The 18,262-nt window shown below is 36.4% G+C and overlaps 1 protein-coding gene across 2 annotated transcripts in view; it reads right to left on the bottom strand.

Annotated features, from left to right (window-relative positions):
• Nucleotides 1-9,190: 9,190 nt before the first annotated feature.
• Nucleotides 9,191-18,262, bottom strand: part of LOC133658596 (segment polarity protein dishevelled homolog DVL-3-like) — a 30,765-nt gene continuing 21,693 nt past the window's right edge. For both annotated transcript variants that reach the window (XM_062060803.1, XM_062060804.1), the window contains 8 exons: nt 15,923-16,062; nt 15,789-15,865; nt 15,664-15,722; nt 15,523-15,603; nt 15,315-15,443; nt 10,763-10,918; nt 10,608-10,685; nt 9,191-10,533 (listed from right to left, as the gene is read on the bottom strand). In XM_062060803.1, coding sequence (XP_061916787.1) covers nt 10,499-10,533; nt 10,608-10,685; nt 10,763-10,918; nt 15,315-15,443; nt 15,523-15,603; nt 15,664-15,722; nt 15,789-15,865; nt 15,923-16,062 — 755 coding nt within the window. In that variant the 3' untranslated portion in view covers nt 9,191-10,498. The remainder of the gene's footprint in view (nt 10,534-10,607; nt 10,686-10,762; nt 10,919-15,314; nt 15,444-15,522; nt 15,604-15,663; nt 15,723-15,788; nt 15,866-15,922; nt 16,063-18,262) is intronic.

Here is an 18,262-nt window from a genome sequence, read left to right as displayed (position 1 = left end):
TAAAAAAATGTTCCCCTAATTTGCATCACCTAAATTCACGTCACAGTTATTATTTATTAAATTAAATGTATTTATATGTATTACTTCCAGTTTATATTTGAATGTTAAATCAGTGAATAGTTGCTATAACAGCAGCTACACTGTCGTTGTTCAAACAATTATAATAATTAAAAAACAATGTTATGAATTATTTACATTTTTTAAACTTCAATTACTTTACATCAAATATTCCACTTTGGACATTTTTTGGGGGAAAAATATTACATATTTCGTGTTTTTGCTATTTTAAAACAACAGGGTTTTCAAGGGAATAAAACACCCAAAATTAAAATTGTGTCAACGAAAAGATTTGAACTTGATATATAAATATTTTGTGTTTAAAGTTTTAAAAAAAATGTATGTATTGGGCTTGTTTTTAACACTTTGATGACTAAGACTCTTTTGGGTCCCCGGGATCTTTAACGCTAATAATGAATTATAATCAATGTTGTCATGAATTATTGACTTATTTAATGAAGGCTCTAATTGCTTCACATCAAATATCCCACTTTTAAAAAAAAATTGGGATGGAAAATATTGCAAGCCATAAAAAAATCAGGGTTTCAACAAAAAAAGCAAAAAACATTTAAAAAATAAAAAAAACACTTTACATCAACAGACCTTAAAGTTGATCTAGAGATTAAAAAAATTAAAAATAAAATATAATAAAAATGAATGACTTATATTTCACATTTTTATAGCTGAGTCTGAGACCCTTCGGGGTCCCCGGGACCAAATTTAAGGGGAGCCCTAAAAATTACACTCAATATTGAGTTTGAGTTTATTTCAAACATGCAAGCATACAACATGATACATCACAATTTCCAGTTTCTCTTTTCAACATGTTCGAAAAGGAGTAGGAAGAAGCAGAGCTTAATTATTGTATTAGTTATGGCAGTGTTTTTCAACCTTTTTTGAGGCAAAGCATGTTTTTTTCATTAAATAATTCCGGAGGCACACCACCAGCAGAAAACGTTAAAAAAATAACACTCCACCAGGTTGTCGTGCCTTATTTTGAGTTTGTTGGTGTTTTCCTGTGTAGTGCTTTAGTTTTTGTCTGTGATTTTGGGGGCCCTTCCTGTTCTGTTGGTGTTTTCCCGTAACCAGTTTCATGTCTTCCTTGGAGCGCTATTCCCCGCACCTTATTTGTGTTAGCAAGCAAGGCTATTTAAGTTGTTGTTATCCTTCTTTGTGTGGACATGTATGGATGTACTTTGTGGACGCCTTAAGTTTTTGCTGTCGTCCAGCATTCTGTTTCTGTTTACTCTGTAGCCAGTTCAATTTTACATAGCCATCTCTATGCTTCAATGCCTTTTCCTTTTGTTCATTTTTGGTTTAAGCATTACATATCTTTTTACCTGCACGCTGCCTCCTGCATATTGGGATCACAACAAACCATCTTCGTCTCACCCGACACATTCCGACTTTTGCAAAGCAATTAACTACCTGCTGCCACCTACTGATATGGAAGAGTATTACATGGTTACCCTGCCGAACTCTACACAGCAAAGACACTAAGTAACATACTTGCCAACCTTGAGACCTCCAATATCGGGAGGTGGGGGGTAGGGGCGGGGGGTGGCTTGGTCGGATGTGGGGGGGGGGGGGCGGTTGGGGGCGTGGTTTATATTGTGGGAAAGCGGACATGAGAACAGGCTGTCCCCACTCAGTCTCAGGTCCGCATTGAGCTGAAGGGGGCGTGGCCTCCAGCTCCGGCTGAATACCGGGAGTTTGTCGGGAGAAAATCTCTGCCGGGAGGTTGTCGGGAGAGGCGCTGAATACCGGGATTCTCCCGCTAAAAACGGGAGGGTTGGCAAGTATGCTAAGTAACGGCACATTATTTGCAGATTATAATTATTGAATTGCAAAAAAAATATTTTTTGGACCACTTAGGTGAGGTTGCATAATTTCCCACGGCACACTAGACCAGTGGTTCTCATATGGGGGTACGCGTACCCCTGGGGGTACTTGAAGGTATGCCAAGGGGTATGTGAGATTTTTTTAAAATATTCTGAAAATAGCAACAATTCAAAAATGCTTTATAAATATATTTATTGAATAATACTTCAACAAAATATGAATGTAAGTTCATAAACTGAACATCAAATCAAGTAGGCTATTCCATTCATTACCATAAAGCCAGAGTTTCCCCCATGCCATGATGGTTTGACCCTCACTAAAATGTCTGTCAAAAAGAACTGTGAAAAGAAATGCAACAATGCAATATTCAGTGTTGACAGCTAGATTTTTTGTGGACAAGTTCCATAAATATTGATGTTAAAGATGTATTTTTTTGTGAAGAAATGTTTAGAATGAAGTTCATGAATCCAGATGGATCTCTATTACAATCCCTAAAGAGGACACTTTAAGTTGATGATTACTTCTATGTGTAGACATCTTTATTTATAATTGAATCACTTGTTTATTTTTCAACAAGTTTTTACTTATTTTTATTTTTTATTTTTCCAAATAGTTGAAGAAAGACCACTACAAATGAGCAATATTTTGCACTGTTATACAATTTAATCAATCAGAAACTGATGACATAGTGCTGTATTTTACTTCTTTATCTCTTTTTTTTCAACCAAAAATGCTCTGATTAGGGGGTACTTGAAGGAAAAAAATGTTCAGAGGGGGTACAGGTTGAGAACCACTGCACTAAACAATAGCTCAAACACTGAATTATGGTAATGATTAGTATCAAAATGGCCCCTTCATGCTTTTTTTTTTTCAGTGTGCGGGCCTCAGTGGAAAAAATGTGGACACCCCATTCAAAGAGGACAGCCACATGCTCCTCAAAAACTTCCCAGAACTTGTCCCAGGTGCATCATGGGAAATAAAATAATCTCATAGTGAAGAGTACATAAAAAAAACCCCGCACAGTCTTTGACGTGGCACATGTGCAACACTTCTACTCTTTATTTACACAACAACAACACACTTTTTGACTGTGCAGAATAAAAGGTGGACTGACCTGTGACGTCATCACCACCACCATCATCATCATCATCATCAGGAGCAGCGGAACCTCCATGACGCTGGTGACGTCACACTGGCCGATGCATGACAAGCCTGCCAATCAAACAGCTGAAGTGGTCCCGGTTCCGTCCCAGTGGGTTTTTGGAGTGCAGTGATCAAGTCCTGCAGCCCAGGGTCTCGTCCGAGGGGGCGGGGTCAGGTGATCTCGAGTTTTAACCCTTTAGCGCTCAAAAAAATGATTTGTGTAGGGTTTTTTTGGGGGGGAGGGGCAGGTACAGGACCACCCTCTCAGAGGTGTTGTCCCACTGACTGAAGATCAGGTCCAGATGTTCTCAGAACATCTGTCCAAACATGTGGTCCGCTTCCTGTCTTTTTGACACGCGTCACGTGGTTTTTCCCATGGCGCGTTCTGCCTGTCCGGCAGGGGGCAGCGGCGAGCTCCCTGCGTGTGGCAACGGTTGCTATGCCAGAGCCGCGCTGTCCATCATAAGTCACGTGGCTGCAAGACGTTATGCTGGGACATTGAATTAGAAAATGGAGTGACGTGGAGTGAGTGACAGGTGGCGCTCACACGCCCCCCCCACCCCCCCGGCAGTCCCCCAGGTGACCCCCCGGGGGGTGTTTGTCCGGCGCGCAGTTGAGGGATGAGGATTTAATGACGCCATTCACACATTCTTGTCTTTGTGTGCGAAAGGAAGCGTCGGTCAGCGAGTCCCTCCAAACTGCACGTTGCCATGGAAACCAGCCGCGGTTTAAAATTGAAGTCATAAGCTCAGGCAAGGGGTGAGGGGGGGAGGAGGGCAACGAGAACCACTTCCTGTCACAGTCTCGTTAGTTTTCTCACGACTCTGGCAATATGACCTTTGACCCGGCTCGTTGTGCACCTGACTACAGAAGTGATGAGGCCACGCCCCCAATCTTCCAGTGTCAGCTGATGCACTTGCAAGCGGCCGCCAGGGGGCGCACAAAACACGTCACACTGCAATCTTTGGAGGCGCATTTTATTTTGGTAACACCAGTAAGTCTGGGCGAAATGGCTGAAAAACTATGGGTCTATATTGATAATTATTTATACATCCATCCATTTTCTACCGCTTGTCCTTTTTGGGGTCGCGGCGGGTGCTGGAGCCTATCTCAGCTGCATTCGGCCGGCAAGTCACCCCCTCATCGGAGGGCCAAATTATTTATATATGTTATGACCTATAGAAAATAAGGACCAGGATAAAAATATATTAAATGTAAACATTTTTATTTGAAATGTAACATTCCTCTGATTATAATCCCCTCTTATCAAGGCAGAAAGGAAAGGAAATGTCAACACAAGCATGGAAAACACTCAACATAAACAACATTCTGAAATCACATTGAACACTTAATAACAAAAATAAGGAATATGTAAGAAATGCTTCATAAAGTGGGAGAATGCAACCTTTCAGAAAACTGAGAATAACTTTTTTGCAGGTTTAGAAGTTACGGACGGCTGTGTAATATTTATTTGTCTGTTATTCTTAAGTATGTAAAATAATTTATGTTATGCTGTAATTATTTAAATATTATTGGACCAAATTACTATTATTTCAAAGCCACTCATTTGTTATATTTTGTCATTCATTTTATTTACACTGTCCTGCACTTTAGTTCCTACCTGTTGGTTTGAAAAGAAAACAGGTAAGCTCTGCTAATAAATACGGTCCGTTTAAAAAAAATCCATAAATATCTATGCAGCACTTATTTTTTTACTTACTTTTTCCACTCAATGCAGAGAATCAACAGCAAGATGACAAGATGGCACAACGTGATTGGTTGTTAACGTGTCCCTCCCATTGCTCAGTGATCCCTTCCTGTTTATAAGTTACAAGAGCGTGTGTGCCTTTGTTCATGCAACCAACCTTGCTTCGTAACTTCCGCTTTCTTTTGACCAATACATATACATATATATATACATATATATGTATACACCAAACCCAAAACCAGTGAAGTTGGCACGTTGTGTAAATGGTAAATAAAAACAGAATACAATGATTTGCAAATCCTTTTCAACGTATATTCAATTGAATAGACTGCAAAGACAAGATATTTAATGTTCGAACCAAACACTTTTCCACTTGGCATCAGTCCATCTTAGATGAGCTCGGGCCCTGCGAAGCCGGCGGCCTGTCTGGGTGTTGTTGATAAATGGCTTTCGCTTTGCATAGTAGAGTTTTAACTTGCACTTACAGATGTAGCGACTGTAGTTACCGCCAGTGGTTTTCTGAAGTGTTCCTGAGCCAATGTGGTGATATCCTTTACACACTGATGTCGCTTTTTGATGCAGTACCGCCTGAGGAATCGGAGGTCCGTAATATCATCGCTTACGTGCAGTGATTTCTCCAGATTCTCTGAACCTTTTGATGATATTACGGATTGTAAACGGTGAAATGCCTAAATTCCTTGCAATAGCTCGTTGAGAAATGTTGTTCTTAAACTGTTGGGACAATTTGCTCATGCATTTGTTCAAAGTTGTGAACCTCGCCCCATCCTTGTTTGTGAATGACTGAGCTTTTCATGGTAACTGTTTTTATACCCAATCATGGAACCCACCTGTTCCCAATTAGCCTGTTCACCTGTGGCATGTTCCAAATAAGTGTTTGATGAGCATTCCTCAACTTTATCAGTCTTTTTTGCCACTTGTGCCAGCTTTTTTGAAGCATGTTGCAGGCATCAAATTCCGAATGAGCTAATTTTTGCAAAAAATAAAGTCTTCCAGTTCCAACGTTAAGTATCTTGTCTTGTTAGTCTATTCAATTGAATATAGGCTTTTATTTACGATTCCAACAACGTGCCAACTTCCCTGGTTTTGGGTTTTGTATAAATATGAAACATTTTATCGAACGCATTTTTATATTGTATCAATTACATGTTTATCGCAATATATATACACCGATATTGTATTATCGGCCCAGCCTTAGTAAACACACACTACCTTAGTGGACAGCAAATGTAATTACAAGTGTCATGTGACCCTCCCAGATCCACAGGAAGTGGACTGTCTTTGGGCACAGAAGAAGACGTACCCGCCATCGGCGCTGTTTTTTCTTTAGGTTTCGATTTTCTCATCCAGCTCACAAAAATCAAAACCTAAAAAAACCACAGAGCAGCAGCAGCAGCATCATCATCATCATGGCGCTTGGTGACACTTCCTGTCCAAGCGTGTCAATGCAGGATAAACAACGTCCCTGACATGTGGGGGATGGGGAAAAACGCTGATGATGTCACGGTGTGACGTCACACTTGCAGGTAGGCATCATGACAGAAACACCTGAAGAGAAAGAGGTTACTTCCTGGTGTTTGCCACTGTGCAATAAAAAGTAAACAAATTAAATGTCCAATAGTCCAACTGTTAACTATTTGCAAGTAGTCGTCGTCATCACATACCCAATTCAGAACTCCGTTTAAAATCTTGACAATTTAACGTAACCACTTCAGCACGTAGTGGTAACTAAACTGATACACACAAATAATGTTTATTAAAGTTAACAAAACGTTGTTCTTCTTTTCGGCGCGCAGATACACAACATAAATGTTAGAAAACGGTTGAATTGTAAATCAAATCGCCCAGTCACGTACCTCCATGACCGGTGATGTAACTGACTAATATGACGTTTAACTCAACGTACGTGTTTTTTGTTCATGCCGAATTGACCGGAGATTATTGCATAACATGAACCAGTAGGAATTTAGCACAAAACATGCAGTGTTGCGGTGCTGTGACGCTGCTCGTCGAAAAGACGCAGATAACGAAGTCAATACGCGCTAGCCAGCGAGCTAACTGGCTAGCCAGTCAGACGGTGACGTCACCGTCGCACAGCTGAGGGACGAGCGCAGATTATATTGTGTTTTAAATGTTTATCTTACCCTTAATCACAACCGTCGCACCGGTGGGCAAAAAACGCGACCCCCGCCGCTCCGTCATAGCCGCCGAACACAACTTGGCGTCGTCGGTCGTCTGCCGCCGTCAGAGCCAAGATGGCGGACGTCAGCTGAGCTGAGCGGACCGCGTTCCACTTCCAGAGTCCGCTTCCTTCGATCTGGCGCCCCCTGGTGCACCGAAGGTGGTACTACGTCACGCGGTAAACACAAATAGCGGCACAAAGTTTTTGTTGTCGTTTTTTTTCAATTTTATGGCAATATTTTAATGAAAATCTACAGAGCCCCTAACATGGAGGGATTTTTAAAAAAATATTATTTGTTATTTTTTATTTTTTTAGACATGTATCTCTCTAGAAACTTTTTATACAGTTATAAAAAAAATTAAATATATGTATAATTGTTTTTTTTTAGACATGTATCTCGTGCGCACGAGAAACTTTTTATAAAGTTATTAAAAACATTTTTTTTAAATGTATAATTAATTAAATGTATAACTATCTTGTGCACAAAATAAACTTTTTATAAAGTTATAAATAAAAAATTTTAAAAAATTATTTTAAAAAAATAAAAAAAATTTAGACATGTATATTTTGCGCACAAGATAGTTTCTCGTGCCCACGAGATAGTTTCTCCTGCGCACGAGATAAATGTCTTAAAAAACAACAACAAAAAAAACAATTCTAAATTATTATATTTTTTATAACTTTATAAAAAGTTTCTCGTGCGCACGAGAAAGTTTCTCATGCGCATGAGATTCATGTCTAAAAAAATAATAATACTAATAATAATTTTTTTTTTTCAATTATTATTATTATTATTATTATTTTTTAGACTTGTAACTTGTGCGCACGAGATAGTTTCTCGTGCGCACGAGATACATGTCTAAAAAAAAAAAAATACAAAAAATTATAAATTATAATTATTTTTCTTATAACTTTATAAAAAGTTTCTCGTCTTAATGTATCTTGTGCGCACGAGATACATGTCTAAAAAAAATACAAAAAATTATTATTATTATTATTATTTTTAATTCCCCCGTCCTTTTAGGGCAGCGTTTCTCAAAGTGTGGGGCGCGCCCCACTAGTGAGGAAGAGAGACATGACAGGTGGGGCGCGAGGAACGGGAGGAAATTTCACTTTAATAATTTTTTTTTTTCAATTATATTCTTAGATTTTTTTTTTTACTATGCTTTCATTTTCTATACATACTGTAAATCACTTTGTGATTCTGTCTGTGAAATCCGCTATATAAATAAATGTAAATTACTTATTTTCCCTGTAGGCTTTAAATTCCTAGGTAGGAGCGAAAGTTTGACAGACATAGCAACAGTAACTAATGGGGGCGGGGCTAAGCGGAAGCTTTGTGAATGGCGAGTCACTGCGCGAGGATTTGCTGTTTTGCAAATACATAAAAAATAGAGCCACTGCTGATGAGCTGTTAAAGATAATGGACAGTTTCCTCAAAGAACACGACCTTAAATGGGAAAACTGTGGGCTTTTGCTCTGATGGCGCACAGACCATGGCAAAGTCAAGAAACGGGCTGCAGGCTCTAATAAAGAGGGTTGCGCCAAATTTGCATTGGACACACTGTGTCATTCACCGGGAAGCACTCGCGTCAAGGCAGCTCAGCCCCGAACTCAATGAGGTTTTAACAGTGGCAGTGTCAAACCTGCCACCCCGATTTGAAAAGCTGTGCAGTGCAAAACAGGATCATTGCAGCCACTAATGCTGGAGTACTGTAAAACTCATGTTCACTTGCCCTGTCTTGCCAAATGCATTAGCTCCTTTTTTTTTTGCAAAGATTGCAAAGTGGCACTTTTATTTTTATTTATTATTGAACTTGATGCAAGTTATTTGATTTATTATTGAGCTTGATGCAAGTTATAACACTTTTATTTGATTTATTATTGAACTTGATGCAAGTTATAACACTTTTATTTGATTTATTATTGAACTTGATGCAAGTTATAACACTTTTTTTGATTTATTATTGAACTTGATGCAAGTTATAACACTTTTTTTGATTTATTATTGAACTTGATGCAAGTTTTAACACTTTTATTTGATTTATTATTGAACTTGATGCAAGTTATAACACTTTTGTTTTATTTATTATTGAACTTGATGCAAGTTATTTTATTTGATATTAAACTTGATGCAAGTTATACCACAGCTGCACAGTTATTTTATTTATTATTGAACTTGATGTTATTTTATGTTATTGAGTTTGAATGTATACAACTTGATGTTACTTGATGTTCAATAAATTTGAAAATGTTAAGCTTGGCATTAGCTTTCTGTTGGGGCGATGGGGGCAGGTGGGGCTTGAAAACTCCCCCTTGTCCAAAGTGGGGGATGACAAAAAAAAGTTTGAGAACCACTGATATAGGGGCTCTGTAGGAAATAGAACGAACAGGGTTTTAATTGTTCCAGATAAACAGAAAAATCGAAAAAAATGTTCATCCAAAATGCAAAAATGCACGGTTATCAATGTTAACCAAATGCATGCTTCTCTTTCCTGGCTAACAGTGCAGAACAGGTTGTCAGCTAATATTCTAATATTGTTCAAATCAGTAACCGCAAGTAAAACTCCTGCTTTTCTCATGGCCCAAATAGTTTACAGTAGCACTATACATAATCATAATACCAGGGCGTCTAGTGAGGGGCATTTTGTACTCCCTCGTCCCAGGAAGAATGCTTTGCGGAAATCTTTTAATTATAGATCTGTATCGCTCTGGAATAACCTGCCTCGAACTCTCACCGGCATTGAAAGTAAACAGGTTTTTAAAAGGAAAGCAATATTTTATCTGAGTCTGTAAATTAGTTTGCTTATGGATGATTTTTGTTTGGTTATATATTTATATGGTAATTATTATTCTGGAACTGTAAGTTGTTTGTTTGTTTTCCTATTGATGCTTTTATTTGTTTCTGTATTGTGTAGTTATAATTACCGTATTTTTCGGAGTATAAGTCGCTCCGGAGTATAAGTCGCAACGGCCGAAAATGCATAATAAAGAAGGAAAAAAACATATATAAGTCGCACTGGAGTATAAGTTGCATTTTTTGGGGAAATGTATTTGATAAAAGCCAACACCAAGAATAGACATTTGAAAGGCAATTTAAAATAAATAAAGAATAGTGAACAACAGGCTGAATAAGTGTACGTTATATGAGGCATAAATAACCAACTGAGAAGGTGCCTGGTATATTAACGTAACATATTATGGTAAGAGTCATTCAAATAACTATAACATATAGAACATGCTATACGTTTACCAAACAATTTGTCACTCCTAATCGCTAAATCCCATGAAATCTTATACGTCTAGTCTCTTACGTGAATGAGCTAAATAATATTATTTGATATTTTACGCTAATGTGTCAATAATTCCACACATAAGTCGCTCCTGAGTATAAGTTGCACCCCCGGCCAAACTATGAAAAAAACTGCGACTTATAGTCCGAAAAATACGGTACTAGTTGATGATGTCATAGGAGCCTTATTTGCATAAATCCATGCGTCGATCCCCGGTGTCGGACACTGATTGGGCCGGTCTTTGTCACTTCCTGTTTATTCAGCCGCCTCCTTGCCGTTGCTGTGACTTCCTGTTTACATATGACATCATTTCCTTAGACAACAATCGACGTTGCCGTCGCGGGACACGTAAAGATGATATCACCTGCTTCCAAGGCCGGCCGTGGGAGGGGCCACGGGTAGGCGTCGTCGCGTCGGTCCCGCGGCGCCGTCACGGACAGATCTAAGGCGCCACAGAAAATGTCCGTGGTTAACCGCTCGCCCCCCGGTGGATAGCCAGAGGAAGTGCATGGCGCTCACCTCCGAGGACGTAGTAGCGCTGCTGCGAAAAGGTCACCTTGTTGAAAGCGTGGCGGATGTAGCCGCGCTTCAGCAGCTTGGCGGCGTACCTGCCAGGCTGCCGGCGGTCCGTGAAGCCCCGGAGGTTCTGGTGCAGCCATTGGACCGCGTCCGAACCTGCCGGAGTAACAAGAGACACGTGTTGTAAGCGCGGCCGCCGTGTTGGCGCTAGCTCAGCGCTTCCCAATAATTTGCTCTGTTGCTGCAACGCATGGAGATACATGTCCGTGCAACCAAACTATAACAAACTAAACATTTGCCAACAAAAATCTAAATATTTGAAAAATAAAATAAAATAAAACAATTTGCAAATATTTGCGGGGGTTTAAATTGTTTTCTGTTTTTTTGTTTACAAATTTTTTATTTATTTTTTGGTTAGAAATCGTTTTTTAGGAAACAAATCTTTTTTTTTTTGGTTGCAAAAGTAACATTTTTATTGAAATTGTGTTTTTGTTATACGGTGAGTTAGTTGGCTACAAATCATTACAAATCGTTTTTTCGGTTACAAATCGGGTTTTTTTTGTGTTTGCAAATTTTAATTTGGGTTTTAAATTGTTTTTCCCCATGGAAAATCTTTTATTTCGGTTACCAATTTTTTTGGCATGGTACAAAGCGTTTTTTATTAAAAATCGGATTCTTTTAGGTTACAATTTTTTTTGGTTTCCAAATCTTTTATGTTAGAAATCGTTTTTTTGTTTTTTTTACACTTTTTTTAGAGTTGTAAATCGTTTTTTAGGTTACAAATCAGGTTTTGTGCACACACCATTTTTATGTTACAAATCTTGTTTTTCAACAGCAAATCTTTTGTTAGAAATCGAAATGCATTTGGAATAAAGTCTAAATATTTGCAAAAAATAAATAATAAATTGCAAAAAAAAAATTTTTTGGGGGGTGGGTTAAATCGTTTTCTGGTTTTTTGTCTTTTTTTTGTGGTTACAAATCGTTTTTTAGGGCACAAATCCTTTTTTTTGGTTGCAAAACTAACATTTTTATTGAAATTGTGTTTTTTTTTATAAGTTAGTTGGCTACAAATCATTGTATAACAAATCGTTTTTTAGGTTACAAATCTTTTTTTTTGTGGTTGCAAATTTTATTAGGGTTTTAAATTGTTTTTAGGTTTTTTTTTACTCGCAAATCGTTTTTCCCCATTGAAAATCTTTTATTTCGGTTACCAATTTTTTTGTCAGGGTACAAAGCGTTTTTGATTAGAAATCGCATTCTTTTAGGTTACAATTTTGTTGTTGTTTCCAAATCTTTTATTTTATTAGGAATAATTTTTTGTTTTTTTGGTTACAAATCCGTTCTTAGGTTACACGTTTTTTTGGGTTGTAAATCGTTTTTTAGGTTACAAATCAGGTTTTGTGCACAAATCATTTTTATGTTACAAATCTTGTTTTTCAAGTGCAAATCTTTTGTTAGAAATCGAAATGGATTTGGAATAAAATCTAAATATTTGCAAAAAATTAATAATAATTTGGGGGGGTTTAAATCGTTTTCTGTTTTTTCTTTTTTTTTGTGGTTACAAATCGTTTTTTAGGGCACAAATCCTTTTTTTTGGTTGCAAAACTAACATTTTTATTGAAATTGTGTTTTTTTTTATAAGTTAGTTGGCTACAAATCATTGTATTACAAATCGTTTTTTCGGTTACAAATCTTTTTTTTTGTGGTTGCAAATTTTATTAGGGTTTTAAATTGTTTTTAGTTTTTTTTTAATCGCAAATCGTTTTTCCCCATTGAAAATCTTTTATTTCGGTTACCAATTTTTTTGTCAGGGTACAAAGCGTTTTTGATTAGAAATCGCATTCTTTTAGGTTACAATTTTTTTGTTGTTTCCAAATCTTTTATTTTATTAGGAATCATTTTTTGTTTTTTTGGTTACAAATCCGTTCTTAGGTTACACGTTTTTTTGGGTTGTAAATCGTTTTTTAGGTTACAAATCAGGTTTTGTGCACAAATCATTTTTATGTTACAAATCTTGTTTTTCAAGTGCAAATCTTTTGTTAGAAATCGAAATGGATTTGGAATAAAATCTAAATATTTGCAAAAAATTAATAATAATTTGGGGGGGTTTAAATCGTTTTCTGTTTTTTCTTTTTTTTTGTGGTTACAAATCGTTTTTTAGGGCACAAATCCTTTTTTTTGGTTGCAAAACTAACATTTTTATTGAAATTTTGTTTTTTTTATAAGTTAGTTGGCTACAAATCATTGTATTACAAATCGTTTTTTCGGTTACAAATCTTTTTTTTGTGGTTGCAAATTTTATTAGGGTTTTAAATTGTTTTTAGTTTTTTTTTTAATCGCAAATCGTTTTTCCCCATTGAAAATCTTTTATTTCGGTTACCAATTTTTTTGTCAGGGTACAAAGCGTTTTTGATTAGAAATCGCATTCTTTTAGGTTACAATTTTTTTGTTGTTTCCAAATCTTTTATTTTTTTAGGGATCGTTTTTTGTTTTTTTGGTTCCAAATCCGTTCTTAGGTTACACGTTTTTTTGGGTTGTAAATCGTTTTTTAGGTTACAAATCAGGTTTTGTGCACAAATCATTTTTATGTTACAAATCTTGTTTTTCAAGTGCAAATCTTTTGTTAGAAATCGAAATGGATTTGGAATAAAATCTAAATATTTGCAAAAAATAAATAATAATTTGAAAAAAATATATTATTTTTTTGTTTAAAAATCTTTTTTGGGGGGTTAGCGTTTTTAGGGCACAAATCTTGTTTTTTGGTTGCAAATCCTACATTTTTATGGAAATTGTTTTTTTGTTATAAGTTAGTTGCAAATCATTGTATTGCAAATAGTTTTTTGGTTACAAATCTTTTTGTTTTTGTGGTTGCAAATTTTAATTTAGGACTTAAATTGTTTTTAGGTTAAACATCGTTTTTTTTTTTTCAAATCGTTTTTTCTCCATTGCAAATTTTTTATTTTGGTTACGAATTGTTTTTTAGGGTACAAAACGTTTTTGGTTAAAAATCGGATTATTTTAGGTTACAAATCTTTTTTTTTGTTTACAAATCTTTTATTTTGTTAGAAATCGTTTTTTGTGTTTTTGGTTACAAATTTGTTTTTAGGTTTAGATTTTTGGGGGGTTGTAAATCGTTTTTCAGGTTACAAATCAGTTTTTGTGCACAAATCATTTTTATGTTACAAATCTTGTTTTTCAAGTGCAAATCTTTTGTTGGAAATCTTTTTTTGGTCACAAATCTTTTTTGGATTACAAATCTTTTTTTTGTGGTTGCATGTTTTTTATTTTAAGTTTCAAATCGTTTTTTGGTTGCAAATCTTTTATTTTGGTTAAAAAAAAGTTTTATTATTTTGGAAATAGTCTTTTTTTTAGCGTACAAACCGTTTCTCAGTTGGGAATCGGATGATGTTATGTTACAAATCTTTTTTGTGTGTTTGTTTTTAAGTCTTTTATTTTGTATAAGTCATTTTTTTCGTTACAAATCAGTTTTTGTGGTTACAAATAGTTTTATTTGGGTTAAAAATATTTTATTTGGTTTGAAATCGTTTTTTTTTTTGTTTACAAATCATTTTTAGGTTACAAAACTTATTTTTTAGATGACATTTTTTATTTTGTTTGGAAATCTTTTATTTTGTTAGACATCAGTTTTTTGTTGCAAAACAGTTTTTTTGTTACAAATCAGTTTTTTTGGATGCAACCAAACTAAATATTTGCCAACAAAAAATGGATTTGGAATACAATCTAAATATTTGCAAAAAAAAAAAAATAATTTGCAAATATTTGGTGGGATTTTAAATCGTTTTCTGTATTTTTGTTCACAAATCTTTTTTGTGTGTGTTAGAAATCGTTTTTAGGGCACAAATCTTGTTTTTTGATTGCAAATCTTTAATTTTTATAGAAAAAGTTTTTTGTTATAAGTTATTTGGGTACAAATCATTGTGTTGCAAATAGTTTTTTTAGCGTACAAATCGTTTTTGGTTACAAATCGGTTGTGAATCGTTTTATTTAGGTTACAAATATTTTTTTGTTTCCAAATCTTTTATTTTGTTAGAAATCATTTTTTGTTTTTTTGGTTACAAATCCGTTCTTTGGTTACACTTTTTTTGGGTTGTAAATCGTTTTATTTGGGTTGTAAATCTTTTGTTTGGTTAGAAATTGGGTTTTCTTTTGTTCCAAAAAAATTTCAGGTCACAAATCTTATTCCTCAAATGAATTTTTATGATTTTGTTTGCAAATCTTTTATTTTGTTAGAAATCAGTTTTTTGTTACAAAACAGTTTTTGGGTTACAAATCTGTTTTACTGGATGCAAATCTTATTTTTTTCATGGTCACCAATACAATTGGCAACCCAAAAAATGATTTATTACCAAAACAATTTTTTGTTTGGAAATCTTATGTTTTTTAATTTCATATCCATTTTGAGGGATTGCAAATCTTTCCTTTTGTTGCATAAATAGACACAACTTCCTCTCAGTCATGCCCATATTTGGTCATGTCCAATTAAAAAGGCTACCTTACCCTGCCAGCTTGAGATTGGAATGGGTGTACCTACCGATGAATGCGTTCGGGATGATGATCTTGATCCACATCCTGTCCCGGACCTCCACGCCCGATTCCGGGTTGGTCATCGCCATGACAACGGCCGCCATGTCGCTGTGGACGCTCAGCCGCTCGTCTTGGCCTGACCACGCGACAAGGACATTTGTCAGCGGACGGAACGCGCCAGCGACCGATCGGTGCAATGGTGGTCACATGGTCACCGTAATGGGGGAGGAGCTTCCCGGCCATGGCGGTTGTGTGGGACACCCAGGAGGCGGGGTCAATTGGGCGGACCGGCTCACCTAAGACCGACAGGCGGTGAATCCTTCGTCCTGTCCTTCACGCCGCGCCTCGTCACTCACCTTTTGGCGGCCTGAAAACACTCGCGGGCCAACACTTGACCACCGTTAACGTCACCGGCCTGCGCGCACACACACACACACACGTTACCACGTTACGCAGTCATGAGATAAGGTGCAAAGGTCACCCGGGCTGACGGACGACGTCTCGGAGGACTCGTACGGCGTCCTCGCTTGTGGCGTTCTCCAGGTCAACGTCGTTTACCTACAGCGACACGCTCACGTCACAGGCGCCGACAGGAAGTGGCCGCGGCAGCCTCACCTGCAGCAACATGTCGCCCGGCTCGATGCGTCCATCCGCCGCCACGGCCCCGCCCTCCATGATGGACCCGATGTAGATGGCGCCGTCACCGCTGTCGTCGTCTTGGCCGACGATGTTGACCCCCAGGAAGTGAAACCTCTCTGTGCACACACACACACACACGCGCACACACACACACACACACACACACACACACACACACACACACACACAAACACACACACACACACACACACACACATTCCTGTATTTGTCACATTCTTGAGACCTGAGAAAAAAGCCTACCTCTTCAGGACCACCCTTTCTAGATATATAAAGATGTCTATTTACAACATTAATAATATATACATACTATGCAAAAATGAAAAATTAGTTGGAATTTCACAAGAAAAACTTAGAATTTTGGCAGTGTTATAATAAAAATCGTAATTTCACTCAACGCAAGTCAAAGAAAAACTGAACATTTGCGCAATATTATGATAAAAGTTGGAATTTTACAAGAAAAGCTTAAACTTTTGGCAATTTTATGAAAAGAGTCGTAATTTTACTCGACAAAAGTTACAATTTTATAATTTGATAGACTTCAAAAATGTTGGCAATATTATAATAATAATCCAAATTTTACTTAGCAAAAATATGACAAAAGTCAGAATTTTACTCCAAAAATGTCACTATTTTACAAGAACAACTAAATAATTGGCAATATTGTGATAAAAGTCAGAATTGTAAATGACAAATGTCACCATTTTGCATTAAAATGTAATAATTTTACGAGAAAATATTGCAATATTACAGAAACAGAAAGAATATGAGAAATTGTTCCCCATTTTATAAGAAAAAAGTTGACACATTGTCAGAAAAAGACTGCTTTTAGTAAATTTTTTGTTTTTAATTGGTTTTTAATCTTCATTACTTACTTCAAGTTATTACAGTATGTCTCTATATACATATTTATTTTATTAATTTCGGCCAAAGGGTCGCATTTTAATTTTTTACACACACTTGTTATTTCATACGTTGACGAGAGGTGGAGCACTTTTAAAAGCGACACACAGTCAATTTGAAAAATCCCTCCGTTTGGGACCACCCTCAGCTATTTTTCCTTGTTGGTGTCTCAAGAAGGGTAGAAATACAAAAACACACAAACACACACACACACACACACACACACACACACACACACACACACACATACACAAACAAACATATTCTTGTATTTGTTACATTTTTGAGACCTGAGAAAAAAGCCTACCTCTTTAGGACCACCTTTCTAGATATATAAATATGTGTATTTACAACATTAATAATATATACATACTATGCAAATATGAAAAGGCTTGTTGTGAAAAATGAGTTAGAATTTCACAAGAAAAAGGTCACAATTTCACAAGAAAAACTGAGAATTTTGGCAGTATTATAATGAAAGTCGTCATTTTACTCAACGCAAGTCAAAATTTGACAAGAAAAACTGAACATTTGTGCAATGTTACGATAAAAGTTGGAATTTTACTCAATAAAAGTCGCAATTTTACAATAAAAGCTTAAACTTTTTGCAATTTTATGAAGAGTCGTAATTTTACTCGACAAAAGTCACAATTTTATAAGAAAACTTTAACATTTTGGCAATATTATAATAATAATCAGATTTTTTTGGGGCAAAATTATGACAAAATTCATAATTTTACTCAAAAAAAGTCACTATTTTACAAGAACAACCAAAAATTAAAGCTGCAAACAGCGATGGACGGGACCGACATTGAGGGCTCATAAAATCCAAACCGGAGCAGTAATTAAAATTCTTTCATCAACTTTTAATCAGAATGGTTCAATCTCTCTCCTGTGCTAATTTGAAGCCGACACGACAAACGCGCTCAGAGGAGATAATGTTTGAAAAAAGGGGACTGTTTTTACTCAACTTTTGTTTTGAAGGGGGAATTGCAAACTTCCTGCTGGGGGTTGTCAGTGTATGAAATATAGGTCTAAGTGAGACCTACATAGAGGTTTTTGTTTCATGCCTCTACGACATTCCTACTGGGAGTTACAGGCAGTTTTGTCTGTGTTTTCTTCCTAGGGGGCGCTAGAGCGCAATTTTGAGTTTTGGGGTTTGGTTTTTTGATTAGATCGCAATTTTCGCCAGTCCTGATGTGTGTGTCCCATTTGGTGAGTTTTGAAGCATGTTAAGGGGGTCAAATTACAGCTCAAAGAGGCGGCGGTATAATAATAAAACGCTAGAAATTCAATAGGGTCCTCTGTCCCAAAGGGACTCGGTCCCTAAAAATGGCAATATTGTGATAAAAGTCAGAATTTTGCATTAAAATTTATTTATTTTACATTAAAAAA

The sequence above is a fragment of the Entelurus aequoreus genome, linkage group LG10 (genome assembly GCF_033978785.1).
Source record: "Entelurus aequoreus isolate RoL-2023_Sb linkage group LG10, RoL_Eaeq_v1.1, whole genome shotgun sequence".
Taxonomy (NCBI): domain Eukaryota; kingdom Metazoa; phylum Chordata; class Actinopteri; order Syngnathiformes; family Syngnathidae; genus Entelurus; species Entelurus aequoreus.
The sequence above is the reverse complement of the archived record's forward strand: the minus strand, read 5'-3'. Positions and strand labels throughout refer to the sequence as shown.